The following is a 17,171-nucleotide window of genomic DNA, read 5'->3' on the forward strand; positions in this document are numbered from 1 at the left end:
TGAGGCATCTTGTCATGATTTATTTATTTATTTATTTTTCACATTTTTATACCGCCCTTCTCCAAAGACTCAGGGCGGTGTACAGCACAAATAAAACATAAATATCAAAAAAGTTAAAATACAATATAAGTTAAAAATCTGATTCAAATATGCTAAACGAATTAAAATAAAAATATAAAACTCTAAAAATTTTAAAAACCCCACTAAACCCTCAATAAAATCATTAGGCCAACCCTGCTTGGTGAAACAAAAAAGTTTTGAGCTCGCGTTTAAAGGTCCGAAGATCAGGGAGAAGACCTAGCCCTACAGATAGTGTGTTCCAGAGAGCCGGAGCCCCCACAGAGAACGCTCTTTCCCTGGGGGCCGCCAGCCGACATTGTTTGGCTGACGGCACCCCAAGGAGGCCCTCCCTATGAGAGCGCACCGGACGATGGGAGGCTGTTGGCAGCAGGCGGTCCCGTAAATATCCCGGTCCCATGCCATGGAACGCTTTAAAGGTGATAACCAGGACCTTGAATCGCACCCGGAAGACCACCGGTAGCCAATGCAGCCTGCGCAGGAGAGGTGTTACATGGGAGCTACGCGACACTCCCTCTATCCCCCGCGCAGCTGCATTCTGCACCAGCTGGAGCCTCCTGGTGCTCTTCAGGGGGAGCCCCATGTAGAGAGCATTGCAGTCATTCAGGCGGGAAGTAACAAGGGCATGAGTGACTGTGCACAAAAAGTCCCGATCAAGGAAAGGGCGCAACTGGCAAATCAGGCGAACCTGATGAAAAGCTCCCCTGGCGACGGCCGTCAAATGATCTTCCAGGGACAGCCGTACATCCAGGAGAACGGCTAAGTTGCGCACCGATTCCCTGGGGGCCAACGATTCGCCCCCCACAGTCAGCGATGGAATCAGCTGACTGTGTCGGGACGCAGGTATCCACAACCACTCCGTCTTGGATGGGATGGGTTGAGTCGGAGTCTGTTCGTTCCTATCCAGACCCGAACGGCCTCAAGGTACCGGGTCATCACATCAACGGCTTCGTTGGGGTGGTTCGGGGTTGATTGTTAATAGAGGGTAGCCAGATCACTTAAGGAGAGCCAGTATGTATGTATATCTACATGTATGTGTATGTTAAATAGTGTAATCATTTTGTAGGGATGGAGAAAAATGTTAAGGTTGTAGAGTTCAATTCTTCTAATTGTAACACCTTAGGTTGGACAGCATGAAAAATTAAGGCAAGATTTGGCAAAAGAGGTGCTGAAAAACAGCTCTGACCTATACAGGAAGCCACTCTTGGGTACATAGCATTTGCGCTTTTATCCTGAAATGTTAAATCATGGCAGGAATGTTTATTAACAGTGGTTTGTTTTTTTTTAATTTAGGCTGGTCCACCTGGCATTTTGGCCCTGTTGGATGAAGAGTGCTGGTTTCCAAAGGCTACAGACAAAAGCTTTGTGGAGAAGGTGGTGCAAGAGCAGGGCTCTCATCCTAAATTCCAGAAACCAAAACAGCTGAAAGATAAAGCTGACTTCTGCATTATACACTATGCTGGCAGAGTAAGTATTCTGAGTGTAAAGAGACTAAAATGCTTCTAAATCTGCAGCTGCAGTAATCCGAGCTGACTGATATTTTTGAGGAGAGGGGGGGAGTTCTTCAATAGTGGAAGAGGGTGCATAGTCACTTTTCCCACAAGGTAATAGGAAGCATATTGATCACCATTTTTTGTGGTAGTGCACTAATATAAAATCTTGGCATGAAACAAGTCTTATTTTCTCAGGGTAATGGCTAAAACATGTTGTGAGCCTGCATTTTGGAAGATCAGAAAGCTGGGTGAATCATGACTTTTATGGATTCTGGGCCTTTGACTATTAATTATTGTTAACTTGATGTTTCCAGCATTTTTAAAGGGTTTTAGGTCATTCACATAGAGTTCATTGTTTGTGCAATGGATCTAGACCAGTGTTTAATCTCAGAACAGAGAGATTCATAACCTTGTCTCTTTAGACATTACTGAGGCAATTTGATAATGTGTAGTTAATACCAGCAACAAATGTCTTGTCTAGGTTGATTATAAAGCTGATGAGTGGCTAATGAAGAACATGGACCCTCTCAATGATAATGTTGCTACTCTGCTACACCAGTCCTCTGATAAGTTTGTATCTGACCTGTGGAAAGATGGTATGTAATCATATTACTTTTCTTGTTTTCTTTAAGAGTATTGTCCTTCTTTTGGAAGCCTGAGTTTGAGCAGCCTCCTCTTAAAATTGACAGTTGCCATTTTCATTTCTCTTAAAATGCTTGACAATATGGCATTTCTCCTGTTACTGAAATACACTTGATCCTTTTCTAGTTCATCAGGCAGCAGAATAACTTTCAAGCATATGTTCCTCAGAACACCCCATCCAAATTTGGGACCAAAAGTCTATTTTTGCCTATTCCAGTGTTCTTAAGATATCTTGCTCTACAGAATATTTCTTGCTTTAAATCTTACTATTACTGTCTCTTTTCTTGGGTTTTTCTTTGACGTCTCTGTTGCAGAGATACAGAACGCTCAGAGAGCCTATTTCTATCAACATTTTCCTATTCTTCATCTAGAACCAGGTGACTGAGCAATGCAGCTATTGTGTTGTGTGTGATTCCTTCTAGAACCATGCAAGAAATGCTTCCATTAAATCTTCCTATTTTTTTCCTGTTTCTGCTTGTCTGTCTCATTCACTTCCTCTGCTTTTTGCTAGTAGCTTCCTCTTGAACATTGAAAAAACTGATTTTTAAGCAAGTTGTGATCTTGCAGATATAACAGACATACATAGATAATATCTTAAATCTCTCGTCAATGGAAGCTGTTTCTGATTTGAAATCATTAAATACTGATTATGAGGCCAGTGACACCATTAAGATTGGCAACTATATGTGCTCCAGCCTGACTATTGTGTGCATAAAGAACCCATGAAATACATTAATGGCTACTAAGGACTACTGTAACTGAACAAAATAATATAGCTGATCATCTTTGGTAAATTTCTTTTTTGAAAAATTAAATATTTTCTGTCTCCAAATAGTTAACTTGGACAGCAAATCTTCCAAAGAGCATTTTGGCCAGGTCTCAATGATAGTACAAATGTCATTATTTTACATCAGTTTTGAAAACTTTCTTCCTCTTGAGTCAATTGAATAGTTACTTTTAAGAGAAAAAAGCAATATCTTAATTTATAACCAAGCCATATGAATCATACTTCTTGTCATTTCCTCATTTCACTATTAGCAACTTAAAGGCTTCCTTTGGGTATTATTACTGATTTTAATAAGTTTTCTCATATGATTGAGAACAGAAGAGTTGCCTTGGCTGCTATCAATCATCACTGAGTTGATTAGTTTCATTTTTTTAATTTGTCCAATTCCAAAAGATTCAATCTGCTACAATCCCTATCATCCTGACTAATTCTATAAAAAATACTTTTTTCTACTAAAGAAGTCAGTGCATGATATATTGTAATCATCTTAGCATTCTGGTACACTGACAGCAAGAAAATAAAATAAAATGAATGGGTTTGGTTGCTTAGTGCAAGGGCATTATATTTAGTATTGAAAAACTTTCTCTTTGTGCATACATCAGCTAAAATGCATTTTCCATACCACCTGGAATGTTTGGTTACAGTTTCATAAATTCTACATATTAAACAAATTATGGTAGTGATATAAGTTGTTTTGTACTACAGAAGAAATTTAAACACACTGCTTTCTATATTTTTTCAACCTGTTTAAGTATATGGACCTATTCTCCAGTGATAAGCTTATGTTTGACTGTTTGTCGTAATTTAGGATTACTTGATACCAGTACTTCAAGTGGTTTGCATGGGGAAAAAAAAACCTTTAACTTTTAAAGACAAACTTTATTCGAGTCATTGTTGGCATCTTGTTAAAGCAATCACGGTAACAATATTTTAACTAAAGTCAACCCTGTTGTCTCAAACTCTGTTTTATTCCTTGACCTAATATTGCAGTTTAATCTGCCAGCTGGATCTGTCAGGCATGAGGTGGATCCAACCTGTACTTGTTGGTGACTGTTTGCTTTCTGTTTTTGTTGTTATTCCAATATAAATTATGAATCAAGAGTGTTCTATCTATAAAGAGATGAAGCAAATTATTTTTGCATCCTTGTTAAGTTATGCATACAATCATGAAAATTAGGGAGAACAATCTAATAGTCCTGTGTATTTTTTACAGTTGACCGCATAGTTGGACTGGATCAGGTTGCTGGCATCTCAGATTCAGCATTACCTGGAGCCTTTAAAACCAGGAAAGGCATGTTCCGAACAGTAGGACAATTGTATAAAGAACAACTAGCCAAACTGATGGCTACTCTGAGGAATACCAACCCCAACTTTGTCCGTTGTATCATCCCTAATCATGAGAAGAAGGTAAAATTCAACATTTTGAATACTAGAAGTAATATCATATATGGACCATACATGAGGCTTAGGAGTGATTTAATGAGGAGTATAAATGTGGGTATTCTTTATGACATATTTATAATTGTATTTCTGTTTTGAACATAGTTGCCATTCCTAAAATTTCTAAAAGGAATACTAAATGTCAAAAGTATTTCTGTGTGAATTAGGGAATATGCATATCAGACAAGATCTCTCTTTACTTGAATATAGCCTGCAAAGTTTTGTATGACAATTGATAATGGAATATACACGCGCACATAAGATAGAATAGAATAGAATAGAATTTTTATTGGCCAAGTGTGATTGGACACACAAGGAATTTGTCTTGGTGCATATGCTCTCAGTGTACATAAAAGAAAAGATACGTTCATCAAGGTATGAACGTATGTATGAAGATGAGAAATAGAATTATAAATCAATAGAGCAAGAAAAAAATGTGGTAGCAAGAAGTTACATTTTCCATACCTTTTAGTTGCTGAAATAAATATGCTTTTATTTAAAAAATGTCCAAAAGAGACATGTTTTCTTCATCCAGCAGAAGGCAATTGATATTGGAACCCAGAGAGATAATTTGGTAATTAAAAAGTCACAACTGAAAAAACTCAGCTTTTTACTCATGCCTGCTGAACCCCAGATGGGTGCAGATGCAGAGATGGGGGGATTCAGAGATGGGTGGGGAGGAATGCTCTACTTTGTCACTATGTGATGAAACAGTTAAGGGGGGGGGGAAAGATAACAGAAAAACACATTAATTTCGGCCTGAAAGTAAATTTATTGAAACCATCTTGAAGTCATATGTTCCATCCCATCCCTCAAGGAGGCCCATTTTAATAAAACATATTGCAGTAATTGGCTTTTGATATTTCAGTATGATTTTAGCCAGAGATGTTCTCTAAAGTGTAGATCGGAACACGCAGTATAGATACTTGACTGCAGTGCCTTGGTAACCATGCAACATACAGAGATTCTGTTAATATGAGCCTTTTCTTCACAGGCTGGAAAATTGGATCCACACTTGGTATTGGATCAGCTTCGTTGCAACGGAGTCCTGGAAGGGATCCGTATCTGCCGGCAAGGTTTCCCTAACAGAGTTGTCTTCCAGGAGTTCAGACAAAGGTAAAACTGAGTTATAGTTTCAGATTATATGGTGGATTATTAACTCAAGATTGTTGGCTTCTGTGTTCATTTTTTTAGTATGCCTTGGCTACTACATTAAATAATAGTTTGTTGTTCATTTTATGGCAGAGGTCTTCAAACTTGGCAGCTTTAAGACTTGTGGACTTCAACTCCCAGAATTCTCCAGCCAGCATAGCTATAGCACAGCTATGCTGGCTGGAGAATTCTGGGAGTTGAAGTCCACAAGTTTTAAAGATGCCAAGTTTGAATACCTCTGTTCTATGGTAATATACAATCTCTGTTCAGCATTTAATAGTGTCAGAGATATGTGAATACTGAGTGCCTTTCGGTGGGGAAGGTATGAGCAGGATCATACCTGCAGACATATCTTATTAACATGTCTTTTTGTGCTAATAAGTATGAACCCAAAAGCTGTAATGTCAGTTATGACATGTTATTGATAAAACAACTTTGCTTCATTTTTTTTGTAATTAAAAACTGGGTCTTCTTCCAGAATTCCATTGGGAAAAAAAGTGTTATTCCTAGTTTATGTTTCATTCACTTGAGTACAATTTAATGACAGAAATATATTATTTCTCTTCCTAGATATGAGATCTTGACTCCAAATGCCATTCCTAAAGGTTTCATGGATGGAAAACAAGCTTGTGTGCTCATGGTAAGTCTCCTGTTTGAAATGAAGTTGTAAGAAGTATACCAGAGAAGCTAAATTTACTCCTTCATTATCTGGCATACTCTGAAATTTGAATGTTTAAAATTTCTAAATAAGTCCTCCTAACTGATGTGTTCCAGAGAAAATAAAATTTCCTAATACATGACCATTTAAAATAATCTGGAGGGCCCCAACTTGTGGAAAATGCATGTAATACTTTATATATTGAATTAATCCCAGTTAATGATTTTTTCTTTCTTTCTTTCTTTCTTTCTTTCTTTCTTTCTTTCTTTCTTTCTTTCTTTCTTTCTTTCTTTCTTTCTTTCTTTCTTCCTTCCTTCCTTCCTTCCTTCCTTCCTTCCTTCCTTCCTTCCTTCCTTCCTTCCTTCCTTCCTTCCTTCTTCCATTCCATTCCATTCCATTCCCTTCCTTCCTTCCTTCCTTCCTTCCTTCCTTCCTTCCTTCCTTCCTTCCTTCCTTCAAAGTACCATCCATCTCAAATCAGTGACACTGGGCAGCAAACAATCATTAAACAGAACAGTTAAAACACAATACAAACAAGGAATTAAATAGTCAGGCAATATTATAATCAGTCAGTGTCAATATAACCAGGAAATGGGGCTCTTTACACACTAAGGACCACAGGCCATTAATAGATTTTCAAGATCTTTTGAATGGCCAGCAGGATTCGAGCCATTCTAATTTCTAAGAAGGGGAATATTCCAGAGGCAGAGGCTATGGCATCACCTAATCCCCCCCAGCTGACATTCCTTGACTAATGGGATGTCCATCGTGCCAGACCAGATTAGAGGGCTAGAATCAGTTAGAAGACCACAGTCCCTCATGTAGTCTGGTCCTAAGCCATGAAGGCCTTTAAAAGTGACACCAGCATCCAGAAAAACAGCAACAATGGCAGCAACAATGCAGCTCCTGAAGCACTGATGTTATGTGTGCTTAATAGCCCACACTATTTACAGCTTGTGTGGCTAAAGCTTCCAAATGCTTCTTAAGGGCAGCCCCATTAGAACATGTTGAGGTTATCCAAACGAGAGGGCAAAATTCTATGCTAATTAGCTGAAGATTGCTGAGTATTTGACCCCATACTTGAATATTTGAGAGGCTTGTGCAAAGTCCCCTTAGCTTGTTTAAAGACTGAGTGTGATAAGAAATGATAAATGAATACATTTTTCAATATTGACAACTTAACATTCTTCTCTTTCATTTTAGATCAAAGCCTTAGAACTAGACCCAAATCTATATCGAATTGGACAGAGCAAAGTGTTTTTCCGAGCAGGTGTCCTTGCTCACCTTGAAGAAGAAAGAGACTTGAAGATCACCGATGTCATCATTGGATTCCAGGCATGCTGTAGAGGCTACTTAGCTAGAAAGTACGTATATGTTAATGCGCAATCCCTTCTCATTAAAGTCATTAGCTGGCAACAAATTACTGGTATTCTGAATTTTGTCAACTTTGAAAATCGGCAAACGATCTTTAGGATAGATAAATGGAATCTGTGTGTGTGCATGTGTGTGTGTATAAAATTTTATCATGGTGGAGAGGAAAGGATTGAAAATTAAACACACGGATGGGGAAGGAAAATTGCAATTGTGTGACAGCTCTACTAATTAGTAAGCATGAAAGAATCTGAGATCACTTCTTTTTTTTCCATTTCAGGGCTTTTGCCAAACGCCAGCAACAATTAACAGCAATGAAGGTGCTGCAGAGGAACTGTGCTGCCTATTTAAAGCTTCGCAACTGGCAGTGGTGGCGACTGTTTACAAAGGTATGACTTGGAAGACACTTCAGGAGTAGGAAGGCCAGCCACAGCACTGGATAGGCATCCATTCTTCACTAGTTGCTCTGTCCAGTGTTGAAGCTTTGTAGAGATTAGGCCAAATACTCCTCCAGAGATAAATCTGTAACTGTGAGATAACTTACTCCTGAAATGGTCTCTCGGCAGGTAAAGCCACTGTTGCAAGTTAGCAGGCAAGAAGAAGAAATGCTGGCCAAGGAAGAAGAGTTGGTGAAGGTGAAGGAAAAGCAGTTGGCTGCCGAAAACAGGTTGACTGAAATGGAAACTCTCCATACACAGGTGAATAACTGGCTAGCCTTCTGATGTGCCATTTTGTTACTTGTTCATATTCTTTAAAGTACTGTAACTGACTTTGGGTAACATTTTATAAACTTACTGTATTTTTCGGAGTATAAGACACAGTTTTTTCCCTGCTTAAAAGAGGGTGGAAATGTTGGTGCGACTTATACACTGAAGCCCCGCCCCGCTTGTCCCATTTTTGCGAAAAATGGGCCAGTTTTTCACAAAAAGAGGACACGCAGAGGGTTTGGGAGGCCTGCAGAGTGATCCTGGGGGCTGGGGGAGGGCAAAAATGTTTTGCCTTCCCCTGCCCCCAGGAGCACTCTGTAGATCTTCCAAACCCTCTGCACGCCCCATTTAAAAAAATGGCGTTTTTTGAAAAAATGGGTGTTTTTGCCCTCTAGCTACCAGATCACTCTTCAGGCCTCCCAAACCCCCTGTGTGCCCCGTTTTTTGCAAAAAATGGGGCACACAGAGGGCAAAAACCTCTTTTTTTACTTACCTCTTCAAAATCTTGGTATGTCTTATATACCAGTGCATCTTACAGTCCAAAAATACAGTATATGGTATGTTTCTCATTAATGGTTGAATAATTACAAAATGGATGGCTGCTCCTGTGTTTTTTTTAAATTAGGTAATGAGCATAGAATGCTTTTCATCGTAGCACCATGTAAAATACATATTTCTGAGCATTTTATTTACATTTAAATGATATGTGAAATAGGGAGGTAAATTTCTTCATTCGACTATTGTTTAGGGAGGTAAACAATAGGGAGGTAAATTTCTTCATTCGACTTGTTTGGAGTGGAATGGTACAATTGTCCCACATTAAAAAAAAACAAAACCTTGCCCTCCCTTCCCTGATATATAGCTAATAGTATATAAAGTTGTATGCATATGTTTCCCTGATACAGACTTCCATATATAATAATAGAGGTCCAGGTGTTTCTTGGAACGGTTTATACCTGATTCATGCAGTACAGAGAGTTTATTAATTTGCCATTGCATAAATCACTTCTCCTGTGGTGTGCTTTTAAATCTCATATGGTTTTCAACTTAATCTATTCTATACCTCTCCTAACAGGGAGAAATGTATGACTGACAGACTAAGAAGTTAGCATTAAGAAACAGCACAGATAGGAATTCAAATGCTTATAGTATTTAAAGCATTTAAAGTTTTGTTTCAAGGATCATATTTGTTCTGACCTAGGCTTCCTTAAAAAGCATGAAGAAGAGTCTTGGTCCCGGCAAAACTCTTTTTATTTACGACTGTGAATTCCTCTCATTCATAGTCAGCAAGGCTTGGCAAACAGTCTTTCAGAGGAATATTTATCAACACAAACCTTATCTCGCTTGGAAAGCTGCCAGATAGCTAGTTTCCAAATGCAATGTAAGGCAAAACTTGGTACAGAGTCTCTTAGAGTCAGGAACAGAACTTTCCATTTTGAAACGAATGAATGAACAAATTGTTTCCTGCAAAAGCCCACTCCCCATTTGTTCCTCTTTTGTTTCCTATGGGAGGGGCCAATCACCTCCAAGGTGTGGCTTTACTCCCAAGTCAACCCTGCTTTCTTAGTTGTTCTTGCCTTCTGGCAGCTCTGCGCATGCGCACATTGGGAACAGGCTCCAGCTGTTCCTCTGCCTCGCTGCTGTCTAGCTCACTCTCTGCTGCTGATGCAGAGCCCTCGTCCAAGCTTTCCCCAGCCCATAGGACTGGCCCATGTTCCTCCCCAACCTCCTCACTGTCCGACTCTGCTACCAGCTCTGCTGGCTGCCGGCAGGCCACAACAATTAAAATGAAGGACAAAATTGTTTCTAGAAAGTAATAAAAGCTTAGAATAGCTGCTGATGTGGATCAATGTAAGCTGCACATGAATAACATATAAAACATAAAATTAATTATGAAAGAAAATTGAGGTAAACCAGTGAAGTAAACCATGAAATAAGATGCTGCTTTTTATGCTCTGTTATTTTAAAACTTTTTGTTTCCAATTTTTAAAATCCAGTAACATAAGAATGGAAATACATGAATTTACACTACTGCGCTAATGGCATGGACAATAAAAAGACTGAATCGCCCATCCATGGGGTGAATAAAACCTGCCATTGGTGTGCTTGCAGAAACTTTAGCAAAATTATAAATTATTTGGCTTGTGGTTTTCTTGTTTAGCTCGTGTCAGAGAAAATGCAGTTACAAGAGCAGTTACAAGCAGAGATAGAGCTCTGTGCTGAGGCAGAGGAGATCAGAGCCCGCCTGACAGCTAAAAAACAAGAGTTGGAGGAGATATGCCATGACTTGGAATCTAGAGTGGAAGAAGAGGAGGAACGGTGCCAGCATCTACAAACTGAGAAAAAGAAGATGCAGCAAAACATTCAGGTAATGTACAGAATAGGAGTGTTGATACACTACAATACCTAGTGGTTGATGTAGTCATGGACATGAAAGAAGACAGTATAACAAAAGATAGCAAAATTTGGGTGATGGATAAAAGGGTTCTGTAAAGTCATGCCTCCATTATAGGTTTTGTTATTTCCATTCAGACATTCTAGTTGTTGGGGGGAAAAAGATGAACTTATAATTCTTAGAAAGGGATGGCAGAATCTAAGACTGGCCTGGATACTTTATGCCTGGTTTTCCTTGTTTGTGCAGGAGCTGGAAGAGCAGCTAGAAGAAGAAGAAAGTGCTAGGCAAAAACTACAGCTGGAGAAAGTTACCACTGAAGCAAAACTAAAGAAACTGGAGGAAGACTTGATAGTCTTTGAAGATCAGAACTGCAAATTGGCCAAGGTAAACAAAATTTTACTATATGGTGAAGTGGCAAAAGAGATGAAACATACCATATCATTTTCATCATGAATGTGAGAATTCATATTACTTCTAGTTTCCTTTGCCAATCTCTGGTAGTGTTTAAATAACTGGAAATTGTTAATATAGATAATTTTGTTCTGTACTTACCAAATGGATATGTGAAAAGGCCGTAAATGTGAAAGGTCTTAAATGCTTGTAATTTCTGCAATTAACACTTTTTTATTTATTTATTTACATTTATATCCCGCCCTTCTCCGAAGACTCAGGGTGGCTTACATTGTGTAAGGCAATAGTCTCATTCTATTTGTATATTTACAAAGTCAACTTATTGCCCCCCCAACAATCTGGGTCCTCATTTTACCTACCTTATAAAGGATGGAAGGCTGAGTCAACCTTGGGCCTGGTGGGACTCGAGCCTGCAGTAATTGCAGGCAGCTGTGTTTAATAACAGGCTTCTTACAGCCTGAGCCACACTTTGAACAGATATTCTGATATCTGATTCCCTACATCCCCCAATGCAATTATTGTTCCATCTAATCAAACTAGTTGCACGGTCATATTCAATTAGGAGTAGTACACTTAATATAGAATGAAAAGGAAGATTTTTTCCCCCAATATTCATTTTTGTGGAATGCTTCATTAAAGGATTGGAGGGTATCAGATTATGATTTTAATCCAACTGTTCAGTTGGGAGGCAGGATCTGTGTCGACACAAACTCTCCATAGGCCTGAAGTTGGAAAAAGCTGCTTCAGTAATTGGTTGATTGAATATTTATCATTGATTGTTGTTACTTCCGTTAGTTCTTTCGAAATATCAGTATTGATACCACAGCCAGTAACGTCATTAAGAATGAAACTGTACAGGGAATAACTACAGCACAGCTATAGCTCACTGGTGAGAAGAGTATGTGACCATCAAGATGATGATTGATGATTAAGAAATGTTGATTTTCCTTTTGGGGAAAAAAGTACATTCGCAATACATTTTATATTTGTTTTTTGGCACTTTTCAAAAGTATAAGGCAATTACTCAAAAACATGGTCATGGCAAGTAAAATACTTTGAAAGATTGCTTGAATTTTGTTTTTATTTATTTAGATAATTTTACATTTAATTTTAAATATTTTTTGATGTTTTTGTGAGGTGTCTTAGTCAATAAATTGCAGAAAGTTCTTTCTTGTGGAAACATAGAGCTTCAGCAAATATAGAGCTGGGCTAAATATGCTGTGTTATGTACAGTTGTTTCTAAATATTGAAACTAGGTAATAGCAAAAAGGGGTCTTTCAGTGGTTAAATGTTGGCTTTCTTTTTAAAAAAAGAAGTCAATAATTATTTGGATACAGGCCTCATAGCACCAAATAATCATTAACGACCCAGGTGTGCTATATGCTGCCCTAGCTGCATTTTTGTGAGCTCTAGTCTGCCCTCTCTAATTACAATTGAGATTTGGCAATGTGATTTTTCCCCATATTATTTTTTTGCTGAAAGAAAGGGTAAAATAAAATCCTTGGGTGTTTATTTTGCCTTGCAACCCCTATCAACACTTAACCTTCCCCAATATTCTGAAATTTTGATCCCTTTGATTTTGGTGGTATAATATCACCAGCTATGTTTTTGAAAAAGTGTTAAAAATAAAATAAATGTCCTTTGACCCCCTAAAGTAGTCCATACTTGATCTAGAAAATTATAGTGACTATAATATTTCTGATTTTCAGTTATTGAGGCATTTCAGTATAGTGCTAGGAAATAGATCAGGTGCAATTAATTTGATTTAAAAGTTTAATTTAATAAATAACTGATCACCATGATATCCTGAGGGATTTATGATGGCAAATGTTTTTATCATGCACATTTTGTTTTTTAGGAAAAGAAATTATTGGAAGACAGGATTTCAGAGTTCACTACTAACCTGACAGAGGAAGAAGAAAAATCAAAGAGCTTAGCTAAACTCAAGAACAAACACGAGGCTATGATAACAGAATTGGAAGGTAGGAGAAAGACCCTCTAAGAGATAGATTTGTTCAGCCTCTCCCCATCAGAATTTCTTACTTGCCTTACAAAAACGGTTGCATCTTCATTGGAGACTGAATCTCAAAGAGTTAATGTCACAGTCATAGAGTATTTGTATGTGACATATTGATCAGTCAGATAGAACTATTCAGTAGTTGATTGGTTGAAGGTTACACACTCAGGCAAGCTGTGCTCTGAATAAAAATAATGTCTAAAATAGACAAGTAAGGAAGAAAGGCTAGTTTAATTTCTCCTTCTGGGGGAATATATTTCTTCTTGTGTATACAGTGGTGTCTGAATCTTGAGGTTTCAGTTGCAGCTAGTAACCCTAAAAGAGAGATGTCTGTAGTTATTAATTATACTGGCTTAAGGGTTAAACAAAATTGAGTATCATTCCAACACTCAGAATGTTAGTGATGGTCAGCCTCAATGTTTTATGGAGAGGAATGAATTAATCCAAAGAGGTGCAAGGGCAATATTTCTCACTCTTGGATTTAATTTTAATGTGGAACCTGAACTGGGAACTGTGCTGTAGGCCATCATCTCTGCCACATACAAGTGTAAGTTGTTACACTTTGGCTATTTGTGTATTTGAATAGTATTCTGAAATCCGAGATGCATCCAAATCTATTCTTTCTTTCAGAGCGATTACGCCGGGAAGAAAAGCACCGACAAGAATTGGAAAAGACTCGCAGAAAACTAGAGGGAGACTCCACAGATCTGCACGATCAAATAGCTGAACTGCAAGCTCAAATAGCAGAACTCAAAATGCAGCTGGCAAAAAAAGAAGAGGAGCTTCAAGCAGCTTTGGCTAGGTGAGCCTAGTTGTATTTCTAATTGGAGGTGGGATGGGGATAGCAGACCTCTAACTTTAAAAAAAAAAATAGAGTCATGACGTCTCATGACCTATCAGTTGGCATCAGTTTAAAGCACTCTAGTAGTTAGCCTTCTCAAACTAACTAGTATTGATATTTTCTCTGGTTTAGAAAAATGAAACTAAGTATTTCAAGCAGAATCCAATTATAGATGTAACAAGTTCACACAGTAATAACTTGTTTGAATAGCACTTAGTTTCCTTTACCATACAATTCTATACAAGTTTTATTCAGAAGTAAATTCTAGTGAGTTCAGAAGTATTTTCTTCCAGGTAAGAGGATAACTTCTTTGTTCAAAAACATGAAATAAGGTAGCATGTTGTTTGTGCCTGTGAACTGTGCAGAGTGGAAGAGGAGGCTGCTCAGAAGAACATGGCTCTGAAGAAGATCCGTGAACTTGAATCCCAAATAACGGAGTTGCAGGAGGATTTGGAATCTGAACGAGCTTTTCGAAACAAAGCAGAGAAGCAGAAAAGGGACCTGGGTGAAGAGCTTGAGGCTCTTAAGACTGAGCTAGAGGATACCCTAGACTCAACTGCAGCACAGCAGGAACTCAGGTGATTGTAACGATCTGTTTCTTAAATACATTTAAAAAAATACAGGTCCCCCACTTGGGTTTTAAGATTTGCAGTTTTCCTAACCGAAAACTCTGTCATCTTGTGCAATTCCCTTAAATATCCCCCCTCCCTCTCCCCTCCTCTCTCCCCTCCCCTCCATCCATCCATCCAATTTATATATCAACAAGCGACTCTGGGCAGCTCTTTATATGCTGAATTTCAATCTCTATATTAACTTTGGGATAAAAATAATGTAACTCTCTTAATGGTTGTCTAACAGAGGTGCTTGTGACTTCCTGATAGGTCAAAACGTGAGCAAGAAGTGACTATCTTAAAGAAAACCCTGGATGAAGAGGCAAAAACCCATGAGGCTCAGATACAGGAGATGAGGCAGAAGCATGGCCAGGCGATGGAAGAACTGGCCGAACAGCTAGAGCAAACTAAACGAGTATGTTAATAGGGTGGTTGGTTTTTTTTTTTTAATTTCATTAGTTAAATATCCTGATAAGAGCCAAGATTGTGTTTAGGACCTGTATCTGAACACAGCACCAATGCAGTTTGCAGTTTTTAGAATAGCTTGCCCATTGCATGAATTATATTCAGAAATGATGCAGTAGAGATTAAAGGTGAAGCTGTCGCAGTGTGTTTGAAAATGGGTCACTCATTTCAATATCTGAAAAGCAACAGAGAGAGATACTTGATTTAAGGATGGATGGTAATTAGACAAGCTAATAGTTAATTCAGATTGTCTTTTACCTATGAGGAAATCGGTATTTTGGGTATTATATTTTTTCTTATAACTGGTAAATCTGCAGAATCTTTTCAGTTGGCTTTATTGGCATAGACATTGTGAGCATGCAGGAAGCTTCAGTTAACGGTAACACAAATCTCATTAACACAGAATTGAAAACCAATGGGTTCACTCTTCTAGTAGTGTCCAAATACATATCAGCATTCTAACTCCTGCGTCAATGTTTTATTTTGAATTAGTGGAATTAAGACTTCTAGAGCTGTCATGCCTCACTATAAAATTGTCCTTGTCTTCTAAAGGTGAAAGTGAATCTTGAAAAGGCAAAACAAGCCCTGGAGAGTGAATGTGCTGAACTCTCCAATGAGGTGAAAGTACTTCTGCAGAGCAAAGGAGACTCTGAGCACAAAAGGAAGAGGGTTGACACTCAATTCCAAGAGCTGCAAGTAAAATTCACGGAAGGGGAGAGAGTCCGGACCGAACTCACTGAGAGAGTTAACAAGTTGCAGGTAAGGATTCAATACAAGTTCCTTTTGGATTCTTGATATCCAGCTACCTTGCAAATGCAGGGGGGGGGAGGGGAGAAACTGTGTTGAAACCCCTAGAATTATTGCTTTACCCCTAGTTCCAGATTATATCAAATAAACTAAATAGCTTTGCAAGAGTTTATGTAGTTACCACCTTTAAAGGCCTATGTGGCACAGAATCAGGTTACCTGTGGGACTGCCCCTCTCTGAGAGTATCTGTCTTTCCTATTAGGCTTGTTAGATTATGTTCCAGGCTTTTCCGTTAAATGCTGTTACTGATTGTACTTTGGAGGCACACCTGCTCAGCCATCCCTCCAGCCCTTTGGAATAGCCTCCCACCTGACATCTGAGGGATCCCTATTCTTTTAGCCTTCAAGAGGGCTGTGAAGACCTACCCCTTCTCTCAAGTATTGGGCTAGGATGGGTGTAGAGATGTGAGAATGACTGGTCTGAAGAAAAGGGCATTTTTGTTTTTAATTTACGTTTTTTATGAATTCTTGTGAGCCGCCTAGAATCATCATAGAATTGGTGGCCACATAAGTCCTGTAAATAAATAAAATAGTGTGTTTGTAATTTAGACGGATAATAAGCATCTAATATAAATATGCTGCTTGCTATGTGTATCTCGCCTGCTATATTAAGATGATACCCAGTAATAAATGACAAGCCTTTTGATAATGGATGGTTTCAATGTTTTTTTTTAGGTTGAGTTAGATAACGTCACTGGCCTTTTGAATCAGTCTGATAGCAAATCTATTAAATTAGCAAAAGATTTCTCTACGTTGGAATCACAACTGCAGGATACGCAGGTAAGCGGCCTAAGATATACATACACATACACACACACACACACACACACACACACACACACATATTATGATTGACCACAGTGACATTTTAAAATATCATTATATTTTCTATTTACAAGTGACAGATCTTTTAGCTTGACTGAGAAATGCAGATTGCATTTCATAGCCAACTTCAAGTGTGATCAATAATTGCCCTTTTTTCTGCAATAGGATCATATGGTTCATACTGAACTTTGGATGTCTTTAAAACAGAAAAACGACACCTTTTTTTTTATTATTTACATTTATATCCCGCCCTTTTCCGAAGACTCAGGGTGGCTTACATTGTATAAGGCAATGTATATCCCGCCCTTCTCCGAAGACTCAGGGTGGCTTACATTGTATAAGGCAATATACAATGTAATTTTCTTTTCTAAATCAAATTCTGTTCTGTACTTTGGAAGAAAATGCAGCATTCTTGATCCTTAATTCTTATTCCAAGCTGGGACCCAGGAAAGAAACGGGGATCCTCTTTCTA

The 17,171-nt window shown here is 38.4% G+C and overlaps 1 protein-coding gene across 4 annotated transcripts in view; it reads left to right on the forward strand.

Annotated features, from left to right (window-relative positions):
* MYH9 (myosin heavy chain 9) overlaps positions 1-17,171 on the forward strand; it is a 74,461-nt gene that overhangs the window by 44,750 nt on the left and 12,540 nt on the right. For all 4 annotated transcript variants that reach the window (XM_058190017.1, XM_058190015.1, XM_058190016.1 and 1 more), the window contains exons 14-29: positions 1,372-1,545; positions 2,053-2,167; positions 4,214-4,407; positions 5,435-5,556; positions 6,163-6,232; positions 7,454-7,614; positions 7,902-8,010; positions 8,188-8,319; positions 10,490-10,696; positions 10,970-11,107; positions 12,993-13,116; positions 13,782-13,953; positions 14,358-14,570; positions 14,874-15,018; positions 15,621-15,827; positions 16,550-16,654. In XM_058190017.1, coding sequence (XP_058046000.1) covers positions 1,372-1,545; positions 2,053-2,167; positions 4,214-4,407; positions 5,435-5,556; positions 6,163-6,232; positions 7,454-7,614; positions 7,902-8,010; positions 8,188-8,319; positions 10,490-10,696; positions 10,970-11,107; positions 12,993-13,116; positions 13,782-13,953; positions 14,358-14,570; positions 14,874-15,018; positions 15,621-15,827; positions 16,550-16,654 — 2,388 coding nt within the window. The remainder of the gene's footprint in view (positions 1-1,371; positions 1,546-2,052; positions 2,168-4,213; positions 4,408-5,434; positions 5,557-6,162; positions 6,233-7,453; positions 7,615-7,901; positions 8,011-8,187; positions 8,320-10,489; positions 10,697-10,969; positions 11,108-12,992; positions 13,117-13,781; positions 13,954-14,357; positions 14,571-14,873; positions 15,019-15,620; positions 15,828-16,549; positions 16,655-17,171) is intronic.

The sequence above is a fragment of the Ahaetulla prasina genome, chromosome 7, assembly GCF_028640845.1.
Source record: "Ahaetulla prasina isolate Xishuangbanna chromosome 7, ASM2864084v1, whole genome shotgun sequence".
In the NCBI taxonomy this organism is placed as follows: domain Eukaryota; kingdom Metazoa; phylum Chordata; class Lepidosauria; order Squamata; family Colubridae; genus Ahaetulla; species Ahaetulla prasina.